Source organism: Conger conger, chromosome 4, assembly GCF_963514075.1.
Source record: "Conger conger chromosome 4, fConCon1.1, whole genome shotgun sequence".
Lineage (NCBI taxonomy): Eukaryota > Metazoa > Chordata > Actinopteri > Anguilliformes > Congridae > Conger > Conger conger.
In genome coordinates this window covers 33473816-33490291 of record NC_083763.1, presented here as the reverse complement: position 1 = coordinate 33490291, position 16476 = coordinate 33473816, and the positions used below count along the sequence as shown (strand labels likewise).

General features: G+C 40.2%; 1 protein-coding gene across 1 annotated transcript; it reads right to left on the bottom strand.

Moving 5' to 3' along the window:
- Nucleotides 1-522: 522 nt before the first annotated feature.
- On the bottom strand, nucleotides 523-16130 carry LOC133126602 (acetylcholine receptor subunit delta-like). Its single transcript, XM_061238946.1, has 11 exons — nucleotides 15942-16130; nucleotides 14563-14607; nucleotides 8270-8379; nucleotides 7627-7782; nucleotides 7238-7353; nucleotides 6625-6825; nucleotides 6221-6332; nucleotides 5782-5896; nucleotides 2440-2653; nucleotides 1388-1506; nucleotides 523-708 (listed from the first exon to the last, which is right to left on the bottom strand). The coding sequence occupies exons 1-11, from the start codon at nucleotides 16128-16130 to the stop codon at nucleotides 523-525; spliced, it is 1563 nt and encodes a 520-aa protein (XP_061094930.1).
- Nucleotides 16131-16476: the final 346 nt, after the last annotated feature.

The following is a 16476-nucleotide window of genomic DNA, read 5'->3' as shown; positions in this document are numbered from 1 at the left end:
CTGCTCAGTACATTATCATAATACTTCTGCTTTTTCAAAGGAAAATGAAAAGAATGTTGTTTCACACACAGTGACATGAATCCAAAAGGAAGGATAACCTTCAATAAATTCTCATTCACAAAATGCTGATTAATATTTATTCATACATTTGTGATTATTTTATTCATACATTTGCGTGTTGCAGTATTACAATTAAAAATAAAATAAAAGCAGATGAACAAATAGGCCTTATCCTTGTTGTACAGGTAGCAGTTGAAATTGTACATCCCTCTAGGGTCTTTCGGTGCACTTATCCCTGGTTTTGGGTATGCACTTTGCACTTTGTTGTACGTTGCTCTGGATAAGAGCGTCTGTCAAATGCCATTAATGTAATGTAATGTAATATTAATACATATATTTAACTTGAGAATACGATGACACACTGACACACTGGCTTGTTCCTGCATGGCTTGGACCCCAGGAACCATGACTTTGAAAATCAAACTAAGATATGATATGATCAACCACCACCCAACTGACAGATCAGCCAATGAAGCGTTTATTCTCCTCCAGGTAGTTGTAGGGATCTCCTTCGAAGGGCAGTGGAGGTGGATGATTATATATGCCCATTAGGAATATGACAATGGTGCCCACTGTCATGACTGGCGTTACAAGGAAGAGGCAGAGGCGGTCAACTGTCCTGGCGATGCCACTCCAGTTGTCCTTCTCCTATGACAGGGTTTTGAGGGGGAGGTTGCTTAATTTAAGCAGAACAATTTGTACATAAAACGTCATCTGTGATTTGCCAAATGGTCAGTTTCCTGGTTAGATGGAATCCAGAGATGTGTCCAGAGATAATATGACAAGAAAAGTGTTGAAAATACCATAAATGCCATACATCAGTGTTTACTTCTATTATTACATTTTAACTGCTACACATTGAATGAATCAATGTAATGTGAAAACTATTTGTTGGTATGACATTGGGCTTTTGGTGACATGTAACAATGTAGAAAACATCAGGGTTAATAAACTCTGATCCAGGAGGGTTACAGTGTCTACCGGGTCCTTAATGGGTTGATGTTTCTGCAAGTTTACTGCCAAACACTTGAAATTATTCCTTTTATTTTTATTTATTTATTCATGCATTTGCCATCTTAAGCATGTCCCAGTAGCTTTGCCTTAGTGACTGGGTTTGAGTAACCTGTATTAGTGAATGTGTAGTTGAGTAGGCCTGCCGTAATGGCTTACACCTAGGTCTATATTAAAGAATGTGGATTTGGGGAGACTTGTCTCCATAAAGGGATTGTGTAGTTTCACCTTTGTGAGTAAGTGGTACAGTAGCCCTACTGTCATGAACCAACAGTGAAGGGAAGGGTGTTGGCTCTCCACTGGCCAAGTCTCCTACCTCGCTGTAGTCGTTTTTGTCATGCATGTGCTTCACAATGTAATTTGCCCCTTCCACAGCAGGCTTCATTTCAGCATACAGCTGCTCACTGGCCACACCATCACTACTGGCTGCTTTCACTGGAATAAAACAAAAAGACAAAAAAAGTTGGCACAGTTTCAAAAGTCCATGATGCACCATACACAGATTGGCAAGGCTGACTTTAGTTTCTTGTCCCCAGCATGGCTTCTATGGTAGCATGCTCAGAACAGAACAGCACAGTAGAATAGCTTTCATAATGAATAAGTTGTGGGATGCTGCTGAGATCAGCTTGGCAGCGTGTGAACATTTCTGTGTCCAAAGAACAGATACCACATCCCACCAATCAATCGACTGCAGACTGTTCACCACCCTGACTGACGAAGTTAACCACATCATCCTCGTTTTTGCAGTGTAGTGAACTGTATCTTGTAGGTGCAGCATATTATGCAATACAATATGTGATGTAACCGGGACCAGGAGGAACATTCCAGCATGTGACTGGGCTGGGCTTTCAGCAATTACTGTATACTTCAGGTTTTCTTGAAATAGATTTGAGTGCAGCAATCATGACAATGAGCCTAGATGCATGAGTAATTTTACAATTTTGGACTAAGTGATGTTCATCTATGTAAAAAAATATAATTGCATTATTATGTATAGGCATGGAGGAAATATGAGAGCAGGTTGAAAAAGTGGGAAAAAGAGCTGATACTGCTGAGGTCAGAAGGACAATGGCCAAGCAAGCTGCACAAGTGGAGTTAAGGTCAGTTAAGGTCAGCTAATGTTAGCATAACCAGTAACACAGAAGGCCCTGGAGCAATGTGTGGTGACCAAAGGTCAGCACAGCCCCTGATGAAGCTAATGAATCAGCAGATGTTGCATCATCAGTGGAATGGGTGAATACAAATGATACAGTTGCTAGCCCAGGTTCAGCATGCTGGGAGCCTGCAGTGGGGATAGAGTGTTTTTGAGAGTCTAAGACTTACATGCAGGGGCAGGGGTTTGTGTGTGCGCGCTCTCTTTGTACTGGCCTGCAGCGGGTGTGGTCCGGGTGGCAAGCCCATGCCTCTCAGACTGCTTCTCAAACATCAGCTCACTGCGGGCCTTGATGGTGTAGTACTCCTCTGCCTTGGCGATGTAACCCAAGGAGCTAGAGCGACGGGGGAGGGCCATCCCCTCCCAGGTGGGCTCACTTTCCATTGGACGGGACATGTGCAGGAGGCGGGGCAGCCTCTCCAGGAAGAACTGCAACCAGCCATTTATTTATGTAAATATATATTTACATATATTTTCTTCATTTGCATTATTGTGCTAAATGTACAATCCAGTCCATAAATATTTAAACAGTGGTACAATTTCTGTAATTTCGGCTCTCTACCCCAGCAGATTAGATTTGAATTTGAACAAAGTGCAGACTAGCAGATTTCATTATTTACATCCACATTGGATGATCCATGTATGAATTATATCCATTTTAATATATTGACCCTCTGCTGTTTCCGATAAGTCAGGTGTATTCAATCACTTCTTTGGTGAAGGTTTAAGAAAGCTTTCAGTGTCTAGTCTTCATTCTAGGCTTTTGATTGCCATTGAAGTCTATTATTGGCATTTGTGGAAATGAGGACCACATTTGTGCCCATGAAAGTCAAAGAAGCCATGATGGGGCTGAGAAATAATAAAAATACAGTCAAAGACAAAGGCCATGCATTAAGGAGGCGATTGGATACACCTGACTAATCAGAAACAACTGTCAAATGACTTTTGGTTCCCTAAAATGGGGGGACTATGTCACAGATTTGTGTTCAAATTAAAGGTGACAGACTGCACTTTAACCTCATATTCACTTTTCATTCATGTGTTGGAGTACAAGAGCTAAAATAAAGTACATTGTACACCTGTCTAAATACTTTTGGACTGCACTGTATATTGGAAAAAAAACTAGAAAGTATGCACCTGCACAACAGCTTCTTAATGCAAATATCTAATCAGCCAATCACATGGTAGCAACTCTATACATAAAGCATGCAGACATGGCCAAGAGGTTCTATTGTTGTTCAGACCAAATATCAGAATGGGGAAGAAATTGTTGGTGCCAGATGGGGTTGTTTTCATATCTTGCGATTAAGCCAAACCACACCACATATCAAACCACATATAGTATCATCAACATCTCTAAACATATGAGATGAATGAACATGGGTGAGGGATCTTTTACCATTCTTCAATACTGATCCTTCAGATAATTTGGCCTGTTCTTGTGGACTGTTCAAATCCACCCACTAATTTTTGATCAGGTTCCAGTTTGGAGATTGAAATTGCCTTTGTAGTGTGGTCAATTAACAATTTCTGGTTAATTTTGAGAAATGCTTGGGATCTTTGTCTAGCTGAAAGAACAATTTGCGGCCAAGTTTGAGCTTCCTGGCTGAGGTAAAATGTATTGGCATTTGCTGGAGTTCATGATTATATTACCTTAACACTAGAAAGGCCAGATACAACACTAATAGGGGAAATGTGGACAACTCAGCAAAGAAATACAGACTGTTTGTGCCATTTCTATTCGCAGAAAGCCCCTGGCAGCCAATAAGAAAGCAGATTGGTAGCCAGGTGTAAATAGGTTGCTATCCTCCTACACTCTATTCAATGACTGACGCTTTGATGAAAATTGCTCATTCGATCACCATCAAGACCAATTTTGCGTATGATCAAACAAGATTAATTCATTGCAATCAGAGAAAATGTGGCTGTTGTAGTTATAGAAATTTGCGATTTATAGGCTAACTCCATGGAGATAATGGGACGAATGGGACAAATGTGGTTTGTAGAATTGGGACTGCCTACAAACGACATTTTGCAAAAGAGACGAATCTTAAAAAGCGCAGTGCATTGAATATCTTCACTGCATGCGCCAATATCCATGTATCGGCTGCCACGTAAAAGCGTATCCAGTGCAGGACAACATTTGTACATATTGTGGCTGTGGCGGCTATTTTGTTTGAATTACATGCAAGAGGGGAGGTACCAGTGCATCTTTTATTCATCCCAGAAGCATAATTATTAGTATGGCTGGGTGTTTGTCACAGAAACCGCATGGGATTTTCTCTTTTTTGGCAATCCTTTTAATTTTGTTTCTTTTCCGCCTCTGTTTTGGAGGAAAAGTTATCAAAACAAACACACACTCTTTCCGCAATGGACAAAAGCAATTCAAAGCAGCATATCATTGCATTTAGCCTACTCATATTTTTTACGAGCGGGACTAATTTATTTTAACTTTAGATACTGACACTATGGTTGAGCACATTATTTCAGTCACTTCCACCCCTTTGCATGAAATATTGCTTAATTTAATAAATAATTTTGTAAATGTTTTCTGTGACAAACACGCCACCTTAATTATTGCTTGGCTGCAATCATTAATTCAGATTATTATTCATAATCTAATTAAATATTTCTTGCACTGGGGGTTGAAATAGTTTGATTCTTGTTGAAAAGATTATTTCAGTGCATCTTCGAAGCCTGGATCTGTGTCACTGTCTTGCACCTCGGTTTACGCCTGCTCTATATTGGCGGATAAATGTCACGCATAGTTCGACCCTTGTTAATTGCGTGAACTTTAGTAAATTCAATGGAATACATAATTAGCCACACTTATAATATCTCCGCCCATCTTGTGATGACTGGAGTAGATCATACCCATACAGCGGTTCTAGCCCCGTACGCCAGTTTGATACATACGATGCATGATTCCTGGGCAGAATGCGTACTATGTGCTTCTGAAAGTTGTTTCAAATGGCTTAACAGATGTGCATTCTCTGGAACTGAAGGGGAGAGACGTGCAGTATATAAAAATTCAGCACAAGAGCAGAAGAGAATGTGTTATGACTGAAGAAAATTAATTATAATAATAATAAAAAATATTCCACTTTGTATTTCTTTGGCTACTTTTTCCATGTTGTGTTTTGTCTTGTTTTGCACATAACACTTTTCTCAGTGTGTCTGTAATATGCCTTGACACATTTTTCCCTTAGCCTATATAAGAAAACCATTATATTTTATCAATGCTGTAATGCCAAACCTACCTGTGGTCTGTGTGGCCAAAATGATTTTTGGTATAGCCATAACACAAAATTCAGCTTTAGAATTTCAACTGTAACTGGGTGGTATGGCTGGATAAGACCAAGATTCAGCATTTGGTATTTGGTACTTGTATAGCCCAGAGACTCCATCATTCTAACTAACCAAGCCAAGCCCTGCAGTTTAAGCAGTTTGTCACAAGAAGGGTTCAATGTCTTATGTCTGCTAGCAATTCCCTATTATAACTGCAGGGTGACTTGACTTGAAAGGCATTCTGAAAGTGAGCTCTAAGTTGTGAATACCTCTTTGGTCCATTCTGACATCAGGTGGGTGCTGGACGTTCGGAAGTGAAGATTGAGCACAACAACACAGTTGAGGACCACGATTGTGACCAGAACCATAATGAACATGAGATATCTGTGTCAAGAACAAAAGCCAGACTAAATTAACTGTACATATCTTCCATGCAGCATACATCTGCATATCACACCTGCTCTTCCTGTGTACTTGATGTAATCCTGAATAGTGTCTACCTTGTTTCTGTTTCTTATGTGATAAGTGCAGTAGCTTGCAAAAGCATTCAGACCTCTGCACAATTTAACTTTCTCAGCTTGATATCATGAAACATATTTAATAAATGATTATTAGCTTGGAAAATAACAAGTTCAAGTCACTGAATAGACTGATCAGTTAAGTCAATCAGGAGAAAATATTGCATGCATTTGAATGGAGATCTCATACTTGACAATGAGAGGAATGGCCATGTAGGTTTGAGGCAGACGCTGTGAGATCAACAACAGGAAGACAGACTGAGCCAGGAGTACAGAGATGGAGAGGGTCATCTTTTCCCCACCTGCAGTGCACACACGCACACACACACACACACACACACACACACACACACACACACACACATTCTCACATGTAATCTCTCTCTCTTTCAACCCCCTGCCCTAGACACACAATGATTTTTATGTATAAGTATGTGAATATGTTAATGTGTGCCTGATTTGACTGGATGTATCCCACTCCACAAACTTTGCAATACTGCACTGCAGCAAACAGGTGTACACAAGAGCAGACACATGTAGACTGACTGCCCACTGCCCACAGTGCTTCCTAGGGGGTGCCCTGCCTGGACTCACTGTCAGCTGGGAGGTAGTACACAAGAGAGGCCATGAAGGAGATGAGCACACAGGGGACAATGATGTTGACAACATAGAAGAGGGGCTTGCGCTTGATGATGAGGTAGAAGGTGATGTCCTGATGCTTGTTGCTGTCCAATGGGATGTCCTTGTATGTGTTTTTCCGTGCTGGCTTGTGAATGATCTCCCACTCCCCATTCTCTGCGACACAGCAAGAGAAAGGATTAATATCAAAATAAGTAAGTAAGTAGGGAGACATTTTAAACTCCATCCTGAGCTGAACTCCAAGTCAGGGGTGACCTACTCTAACACATCAAGCTCAATATTCAAACTTCTCACAGAATGGTGGTAAACCAGACCGGGAACCTGTATTCCAGAGGGCCATACACAGGTTTTTACTAAACAATGACTGCTCTTTGGCTTAATTAGGTAGTCATCTGTATTCATAAATGTAAATCCCTCATAGAGATTGAGCATCAAGGAAGCAAGCTTTGGGAACAGGAGGACAATCCAGGTAGCCTGGCACAGGGCATCAAGGGCACCAGATCCAGAGGAAGGAGAGATGTGGGTATAGCATAGGAGTGCTAAGAAGGGAACCTCTAACAGACATTACCTGTGAAGGCTGCAGGATCGATGACGATCCACTCCACTTTGTAGGTCCTATTCGTCTTAACATCTTTATCAACTTTCAGATTCATGCTGATCTCTTTGGCGTTGTAGGTCAGGAAGCTTTTGAGAGGGAAGAGAAGGGAAAAAACCATCTCATAAAATTGCTTTAGTCTCATTACATTGTTGTTGTCAAAAGCCTTTCACTCCTGCTTTATTGGTTCAAATAAAAGATAATATAACTTCCTGTTGTGGCTCGTCTCTAAAATGCACTCATGTCCATTGACTAAATAATCTTTACCTAGCCCTGTTCTGCTAGACATCTGAAGTATACTTGCTAGTGATTCAGTCTTGGTAAAAACAGACTAAATAGAAATGCACATTTTCCCCTTTCACCTGAACTTCAGGGTGCAGTTCTGCCAGTCGAAGGGGAAGTAGTTGACGTTGATGGTGCAGGAACTACGGTAGATGGCAGGGGGCTGCCAGGTGACATACCCATCAGGGTACACCAGCACATTGCAGTAATATGCCACCTGGAACTGGGCATCATTGCTATGGAGGAGGAGGAAGGTTCCTTTAGTAAAGGAGCAGCAGCAACAAATACTGAATCGCTGGTTGGCATATTACATAGAGCCAGACCTGTGTTAGAACCTTGCTAGTCTTTTGGGGCTTTTTCAAATTGATCCAAGCTGGTAAGACGTAATCCTGTAACGGGCTGACTTTATTTCTGGTGCTGATTTTATTTCTGGTGCTGTCATTGTAATGCTGACTACTGTCCTTGGTATGTAATGGGTAGCAAGATGGCAAAAGATTACCACACAAAAACAATGTGGGCCATTCTGGCCAGTACAAATGTATTTGGGACAAATAAGACAGATGGCAGATGGACAGATGACCATATAGCTTCATATACCTCCTCACCATATTCATGATCCTTTTACTTACACATATCCATCAGACAATCAGACAGAACCACATCGGAACAAGCAAGAATAAGTGAACAAGCCCACAATGCTGAATCTGCCCTTGCATCACTTACTTGTTTTCCAGAACAAACTCTGGCAGCCACACCATTTGTGGTGGAAGACGCAGGATCTTAATGCCATCAAATTCAGTGATGTTCCAGGAAAGCCTGTTGTCATACCAGCTCTGTGTGTGTATGAGAGAGAGAAAGTGAGTCACTCTTTTTTGGTATAAATTATATTGACTGAAATATAGCGGTATAGCTGAAATAGCCATACATTATCACAGAGGAATGTATGCACTTTACATCCACCATATATATATATATATATATATATATATATATATATATATATATATATATATATATATATATACATAGTACCAGTCAAAAGTTTGGACACACCTTTGGACACACGGCTTTTTCTGGCTTTTGATTAATGTTCTGACTTTTTCCATTAATATGTGTGTGTGTGTGTGTGTATATATATATATATATATCAGTGGAGGCTCCTCCATAGAGGTGGAGGAGGCCTGGCCTCCCCAATAATTTGAGAGAAGAGAGAGATTTAAAAAAAACAATAAATATATTTATTTTATTTATTTATTTTAACAAAAAACATATTTTTTATTTTTTATATTCATATTATTTTAGTTTTGTTCATAAATCTAAATTTTCCCATGGCTAAAACCCAATATTGCAATTGTAAAGCAACAGGCCAGATTTCCCTATCAGTTTGTATTAAGGGAGGCCAGGCCAGGCCAGGCCTCCCCTAGGAAATGAGATTCTCATAGAAGTCAATGTAATGCATTTTTTTTCATGCCAATATGTGATTGGCCAGATCACTGAAAATGGGTGGGCAACGGAGGCCTGGCCTCACCATGCATTGTGTCCAGGGCAAAGATTGACATTTTGTTCGTCCAATCACATGCTACTGGTTCATTTGGAATCAACTATCCTTTCCTTTCTATTCAACACAGAAGCCATTTTGAGAATTCGCTAGTCACTTCAGTCAAACAAACACTCGCCATAGTGGCTACGAGTGTCCTATCAACTTGTGCTTTTCAGGAAATTTAGAGAACACCCCTGGCTATCATCCCTGGAGTTTATAGCTCATTTGGCCAAACACTTTGCTTAAAAGTACCTCGGAAGTCGGCGAGATTCTAGCGCAATTAGAGATCTTGGGCTGCAGATATGCAGATTCCAGATACTAGGGAGTGAGAATGACATTCAATAGGTCATGTTAGACACCATTTGGGATTTATTGAACAGTTTTATTTTTAATGTAGTCCATTTCGTTTTATTACAAGTCAATTTAATAACCTTCCATATCAAATTACCGAATTGTTGCTCTGTGAGGAAATTCACTCTAAATACCAATAGAGTGCTGCCCTCTAGTGGATAACGTTAACGTTAGATAAAGCCAACTGGAACCATATTTTTACATATTTTATATTAAATATATTGAATAAAACTACATATGATAAAGAAAGTGTTATCTTATCTTTTTTATATGCTAAACTTGATTAAATTGGTGATTACATGTTGAAGCTGTAGAAGAATGAAAAATGTAAGCTAAACAAAATTGTTTTTAACTACATAATTAAAATTCCTGCCTTTTACACATGTTCACTTGGCATTTATATTACATCCAAATGTCATTTCTCAGCTTAATTATCAGGCAGGCTCATAGACTTACAGCAATGTCATTTCTTCAGGAAGGCACAAGGCTAAGCTCTGCACAATGAATTTCATCAGCCTGAACTTTCTGACTGTAGCTTACACTCCAAATAGTATGCCTTTGGCCAGCACAAAGACAGATAAGAGAACAGGGAACATTCCATCGCGAGTGAAGTGAGCAAGCGGAAAAAAATGGCCTCCTCAATTCTGGAAGTCACCAGCCTCCACTGATATATATATATATATACAGGCGCATCTCAAAAAATTAGAATATCGTGGAAAAGTTCCTTTTTTCCGTAATTTCATTCAAAAACAGAAACTGTCATTTATTCTACATTCATTACACATAAAGTGAAATATTTCAAGCCTTTTTTTGTTTTAATCTTGATGATTACAGCTTACAGCTCATGAAATCAAAAATGCAGTATCTCAAAATATTAGAATATTACATAAGACCAATCAATAAAAGGATTTATAACATAGAAAAGTCAACCTTCTGAAAAGTATGTTCATCGATGCACTCAATACTTGGTCAGGGCTCCTTTTGCACAAATTACTGCATCAATGTGGAATGGCATGGAGGCAATCACTGCTGAGGTGTCAGCTCATCTGTATTGTTGGGTCTGGTGTCTCATCTTCCTCTTGACAATACCCCATAGATTCTCTTTGGGCTTCAGGTCAGGCGAGTTGGCTGGCCAATCAAGCACAGTAATACCATGGTCAGCAAACCAGTTACTAGTAGTTTTGGCACTGTGGGCAGGTGCCAAGTCCTGCTGGAAAAGAAAATCAGCATCTCCATAAAGCTTGTCAGCAGACCGATGCATGAAGTGCTCTAAAATCTCCTGGTAGATGGCTGCGTTGATAAAACACAGTGGACCAACATCAGCAGATGATATGGCACCCCAAATCATCACTGACTGTGTAAACTTCACACTGGACTTCAAGCAACTTGGATTGTGTGTCTCTCCACTCTTCCTCTACTCTGGGACTTTGATCTCCATATGAAATGCAAAATTTACTTTAATCAGAAAAGAGGACTTTTGACCACTAAGCAACAGTCCAGTTCTTTTTCTCCTTAGCCCAGATAAGACACTTCTGACGTTGTCTCTGGTTCAGGAGTAGCTTGACACTAGGAATGCTACACTTGTAGCCCATTTCCATGTCTTTGTGTGGAGGCTCTTGATGCACTGACTCCAGCCTCAGTCCACTCCTTGTAAAGCTCCCCCAAGTTCTTGAATCGGCTTTGCCTGACAATCCTCTCAAGGCTGTGGTAATCCCTGTTGCTTGTGCACCTTTTCCTACTACACTTTTCCCTTCCAGTCAACTTTCCATGAATATGCTTTGATTCCTGCACTCTGCGAACAACCAGCCCTTTCAGCAATGACCTTCTGTGTCTTACCCTCTGTAAGGCCGTAAATCTGGCATTATCACTCAGGGCTGGTCAGCTTGCTGGCTTCCTCTGGTATTGTGGAATATGTGGCTGTAAAGTAATTTAGGAGCATGCACCATTAACCCCCACAATCTCCACAACCATACGGGCAGGAGCCTGTGGGGGGAAGACTCAGGCCTCCAGCCGTAAAACTCGTTACGGCGGGGCAACATCCTTTACGGCACGGGAAGGTTTCAGAGGGCACGGCCTGTTGGGCCGATTATTCCCTTCAAACCCCCCTTTATTGCTCTCTCCCTCTTTTACTCAGTCACTAAATGATGTGTACAGCATTGGATGTTTCATGACAAAGTCAGTTTAGATAATATTCATGTTTGGTATTATTCTGATTGTTTCAGTGCGACTGGTGCAATGGTTTTATTTCTGCAACAGCAAACCCTGTACATCATAACCAACCAGGAGAAGCTGTGTGGAGCTCTGCCCCAGTGAAAGCCATGTGCCTCAACCCCCCTGTGCTTCCTGGGGAGGCGTGGCTCCAAATTACAGATGGGTGACTCATTTCTAGGGTTAACATCAAAGGCCAGATTTTGGATTTAAGGACAGCAAACTAAGCAATCTGGGAGAATGCAATCAGCCTCCCGTGCACTCCGTGCACGTAATTTCTACGTACCGGGTGTCTGTAGCCAGACTCCCGTATGTAGCTTTTATTACCAGGTATGACTTTTTAAGACTCCGTAATTTGGTTTCTGTTGTGATGTTTTTTATTTGGAACTAGTATGCAATTACGTGTATGTAACCTGCCTGGTAAAATAAAATTGTTAAAACTTGATCTGTTTGGTTTCGCTTACTGACACTCAAAGTTATACAGGGAATGCGTGGTTTACCCCCTCAAACTGGTCTAGGGAGGATGAATATTTACGCTTAATGTATCACGGCGTATAGCACCCGTAGACCTATGATGGTAAATCCCTCGCCTCCGCATGGTAGTTCATTCATGTCGAGCACAGCCGTAGCTAGGTTGGTCTGCTTGGGTCCCTAGGCTGTAAACAGATATACCCAAGAGTAGCTATTCCTGCGACCTCTGATGACTACAGATAGCTAGTCAGTTCGTGAGACGTGCACATTACGCGCGATGTGACATGCGGTGGTACCAGCAGAGGACTGTTCGGAGAGTAAATCTCAGTACAGGATTCCTATAGCGATCAAGTCAAAATTATAAATATGACATCCACTAATGTGGATAACTAATCTAAATTATTATTCTAAAATGGAGTCAGATAAACGAAGGTGAATCTATTGGCCCTATTGTGGAGATTCTGGGTCAGCCCGGACCAGTAAAGAGCGGAAGGCAGAGTAGTACTACTGCCTTTGTATGGTGGTTTGTTTATTGGCTGATCTAGACTGTCTGCATAGGGGCCACTAATTTTTAACCCTATTAGTATTCTTTCAGCAACACCAGAAGGACGAGCACGCTGATACCTTCAGCCCTCGCTAAATTCCGTCGTTGGGTTAGCGTTGGGTTTTACACCTCCTTGTGGAGGGTGTCAACGAGTGTCTTCTGGACAACTGTCAAGTGAGCAGTCTTCCCTGATCAAGTATTGAGTGCATAAATGAACATACTTTTCAGAAGGTCGACATTTCTGTATTATAAATCCTTTATTTGATTGGTCTTATGTAATATTCTAATATTTTGAGATATTGGATTTTTGATTTCATGAGCTGTAAGCCGTAATCATCAAGATTAAAACAAAAAACGGCTTGAAATATTTCACTTCATGTGTAATGAATCTATAATATATGAAGGTTTCACTTTTTGAATTAAATTACGGAAAAAATGAACTTTCCACGATATATATAGTTATTTACATTACTTTTATATATATCAAAGTAATGTAAATAGCTATAATATCAGAAATTAGACATAAAATATATTTTGAAGACAATGTCAGGATTGTACGAGCATGGTCTGCATTGCCTCACCACCCCACCTCCCTCCTCAACTCATCGAAAAATGTATCACCCACAAGTAATTTGTATTGGAGAAGGAGGGAGACTGGTAGAGAGGTTGGTCCAGGGATTAATAATGACATGAATAGCTGAAAATAGAAGAATGTGTAACCAGTGGGTCATTGTGAATAGTACTTCCGGGTTATTTCCCTATTAGTTGTTTACATTTTGCCGCAGTAGCTACCGGGAGCGCAAGCTCATTCATTGCACAGCTGGCTTTGATCTCGTAATCATGCTAATAGCAACGAGGATAAAACCAGGAAGAGGCAGCTTATGGAAGGTTTGCTCTTTGTTCATTCTGGAATCCATTTGCGGGGAATAGATGGGAATTCTGGCAAGGTGGGCAAGGTGGGCGAGGTGGGTGAGCTGGGTGAGCTGGCGTTTGTGTAAGGCATGTTAACTTGGGTAGTCTAACTAAACATTTTATGTGTTAACAGTCGCCAGGTATCCTCCTTTTCTGTGGTTCGGCTGCAGTGCGGCCGTGTGTCAAACGGTGACTACGGTAGTTGAGTTATTTTACTATTTTATTGATCTGTTGGTTAAATGCTTTTAGTGTAATGTTAATGTGTTTTGTGTTTTTTTTTTTTAGGTTGCTGCTGTGTCTGAAGGCAACGGGTTTGTGTGCGTATGTATGTGCTATGCTACAGGTATGATGCATGCGCCAACATTGCTGGTACCATTAATTGTTTGAATTATAATATGACGCACTATATTATGGTTGAATATGGGTACTGATTTTATGTATGCATTTGCCGGAGTCTGCCATTGCTGTTTTGTCTGAGTTGTTTTTATGTATTTTTGTTTATTTGATTTGTTACAAACAAGGTGTTTGGTTGGGCATTGTTTGATGGCCCTTGGCTGCTTGTATTTGTGTAAGATTTCCTTCCCACTAAGCTCAGCTTCCGGGTACTGGCTGGTCTACTAGTTTGAGCATTTAGCTTAGTGTATTGACTTTTCTGTGTTCTCCTCTCTATCAACAGAAACCTGAAGAGTGTGAACTGCAAGTCTTAAGGTGCAAGGCCTTAGGTGGCGTAATCTGGTCTTTTGCCATTTTCAGTGTAACCTAGGGTTACAAATGCAAACGGTGTTATCCACTGCACCACTGTCACCATTAAGCTCATGCTACAAATCTCCATTAAAAAAAACCATGAAAGGATTATGAAGTACTGGTGGTACAGAACATTGGTGCTTATTGTCTCTTAATTTATGCTCTACGTAACTCCAACACATTCTGAGCTTTAAAGTATTTAAATGTTTGGAGAGGGAAAGGGGATATAGCAGCATTTCCTCTTACATGTTCCATCCATACATTGCTGAGCAGTGTTTCATCCACCTCTTTCTGTAGGAGGGAAAAAGAGAACAAAGAAATGTTTTTAAAAGACGCAAAAATAACGCAAACATGTTTTCAACCATCATTAGCCAAAATTATCTGATACTTGGTGGAATCCTTTATACCATTGGTCTTAACCCTGGACCTCTGGAATTAAAACGGCCCCAAAAATATCCACCATAATTTAGCATGGGTAAATGGCCTATGGTGCAGAAATGGCCCTCATTTTTACATTTAATATCAATATTTGTAGAAGACACCGCAAAGTGTCATGTCTATGTAGCAAATTTGCTTTGAGTTATGTAGCACCTCTATCATTTCAATGTAACTGCTGAGAGAGACATGGGACCATGACTGGTCCCTGATGGTGGGACATTTTTATGAAGCTGTAGTAAACTTTAAAAATGTTTTTTTTTTTTTTTAAATGCCGCAGGGTCAAATATTTAAAATAGTACAATAAAAAAAATAAATCCCACCATTGACTCCTGTATAAATTCCTGAACATGTAACTAAACCAACAACAGGATTAGAAACAAATTGAAGTGAAGTATTCGCATTCTGTAAATGTCAAAAATTTGCTGTGGTAACTGTGCAGGGAAAAATGCACAAATGACATATCACAGGTGAGCATTGTCTAAAGAAACAGATCCCAGTAAAAACAATAGCTATTCTTCAGTTTAACTTTCTCATTTATTTGATCAAACAGAATAAGAGAGTGGAAGGCCTACCAGCTTTCTGATAGTTCTTCAATTTGCACACACACACGGTATGACTTAAATACATACCGCCCCGGAAGGGAGGGGGGGAACATAAACAAAAATACACGCAGCTGGCTGCTAACTTTAATCAGTATTTTGTCTTCACTGTTACCCCTTGTTGGCCTTCTGTAAGACTGGAATGTGCTAGCTACCCCCTTCTGGGTGAAGCAGAGACACCTAGGTGAATGGCTGTCTGTCTGCTGGGAGAGAGACAAAGAAAGACTCCCTACAGAAAGTAGTCTAATAGGAATAAGGATCATAATAAAAGGTTATCTTTAATCACGTGATTATCTTTATGTTAACACACATTGTAAATTAAGAATCAAGAAAATTATCCTTACATAAGGAAAGAACATTTCATTTCATAGCATAATAAATTAATCCATTGTTCCCAATGTTTGCATCTTAGAGGTCGTGCCTTGCACACATGGGCCAACACTTACAGTATTTAAGGAACACAAATTTTATTTAATAAAGAGAGACCATATCTCTCTCAACATCTACAAGTTTTGTGGTCGCTTGTCTGTGGTCAGTCTTTCATCAGTGAAGTGAAAGACTGAGTGTGGATATGCAGTGTTATTTTACCAGTGAAATCAGATTGGAAAGAGTGAGGGCCAAATAGACTATCACAGTGTCCTCTCTTTGTTCCACAGGCCGAAGCTCCTTGTGGTAGGGACGTTCGTGAAACAAGTGACGAATGAGCCGTTCCTCCTGGTTCCTGCCCCAGCATCCTACAATTAGGACAGAGGCACAGAGGTCCACACTACTGAACATTCTGGACCTGATTGACTAGCAGAGGGATGACAAGAAGAGCCTCTAGCAACTGAAGAATGGTCTAAGATTATGACAAAACCCCCATAGCCTATAATGACATGCCAATTACTAATGAATGCCTTACTGCGACCAAGCTATGATGTCCCTTTAAAGATTCAGTTGTCATTTATTGTCTTCAATTCAATTCATTGTTTATTCATTTAGTTAAATATCTACCTAAATGTTTCATATATTTAGTTAAATATTTTATACTTTTAGCTAGGCTGAAATATAATGTTTTATACGTTTAGCCAAATGGTTATACATTTAGCAAAATCATACAAAAAAACAAAAAATAAATGAACAT

Bases quoted from the DNA above. Each gene is read 5' to 3' on its own strand.
- LOC133126602 (XM_061238946.1), bottom strand. From the start codon at position 16,130: ATGTTCAGTAGTGTGGACCTCTGTGCCTCTGTCCTAATTGTAGGATGC. The intron at 6,826-7,237 runs GTAATGTCTGTT...GCTGTGTCGCAG, and splicing joins CGATCCTGCAGCCTTCACAG to AGAATGGGGAGTGGGAGATC. The intron at 1,507-2,439 runs GCCAGTACAAAG...GTTTTATTCCAG, and splicing joins CCGGACCACACCCGCTGCAG to TGAAAGCAGCCAGTAGTGAT.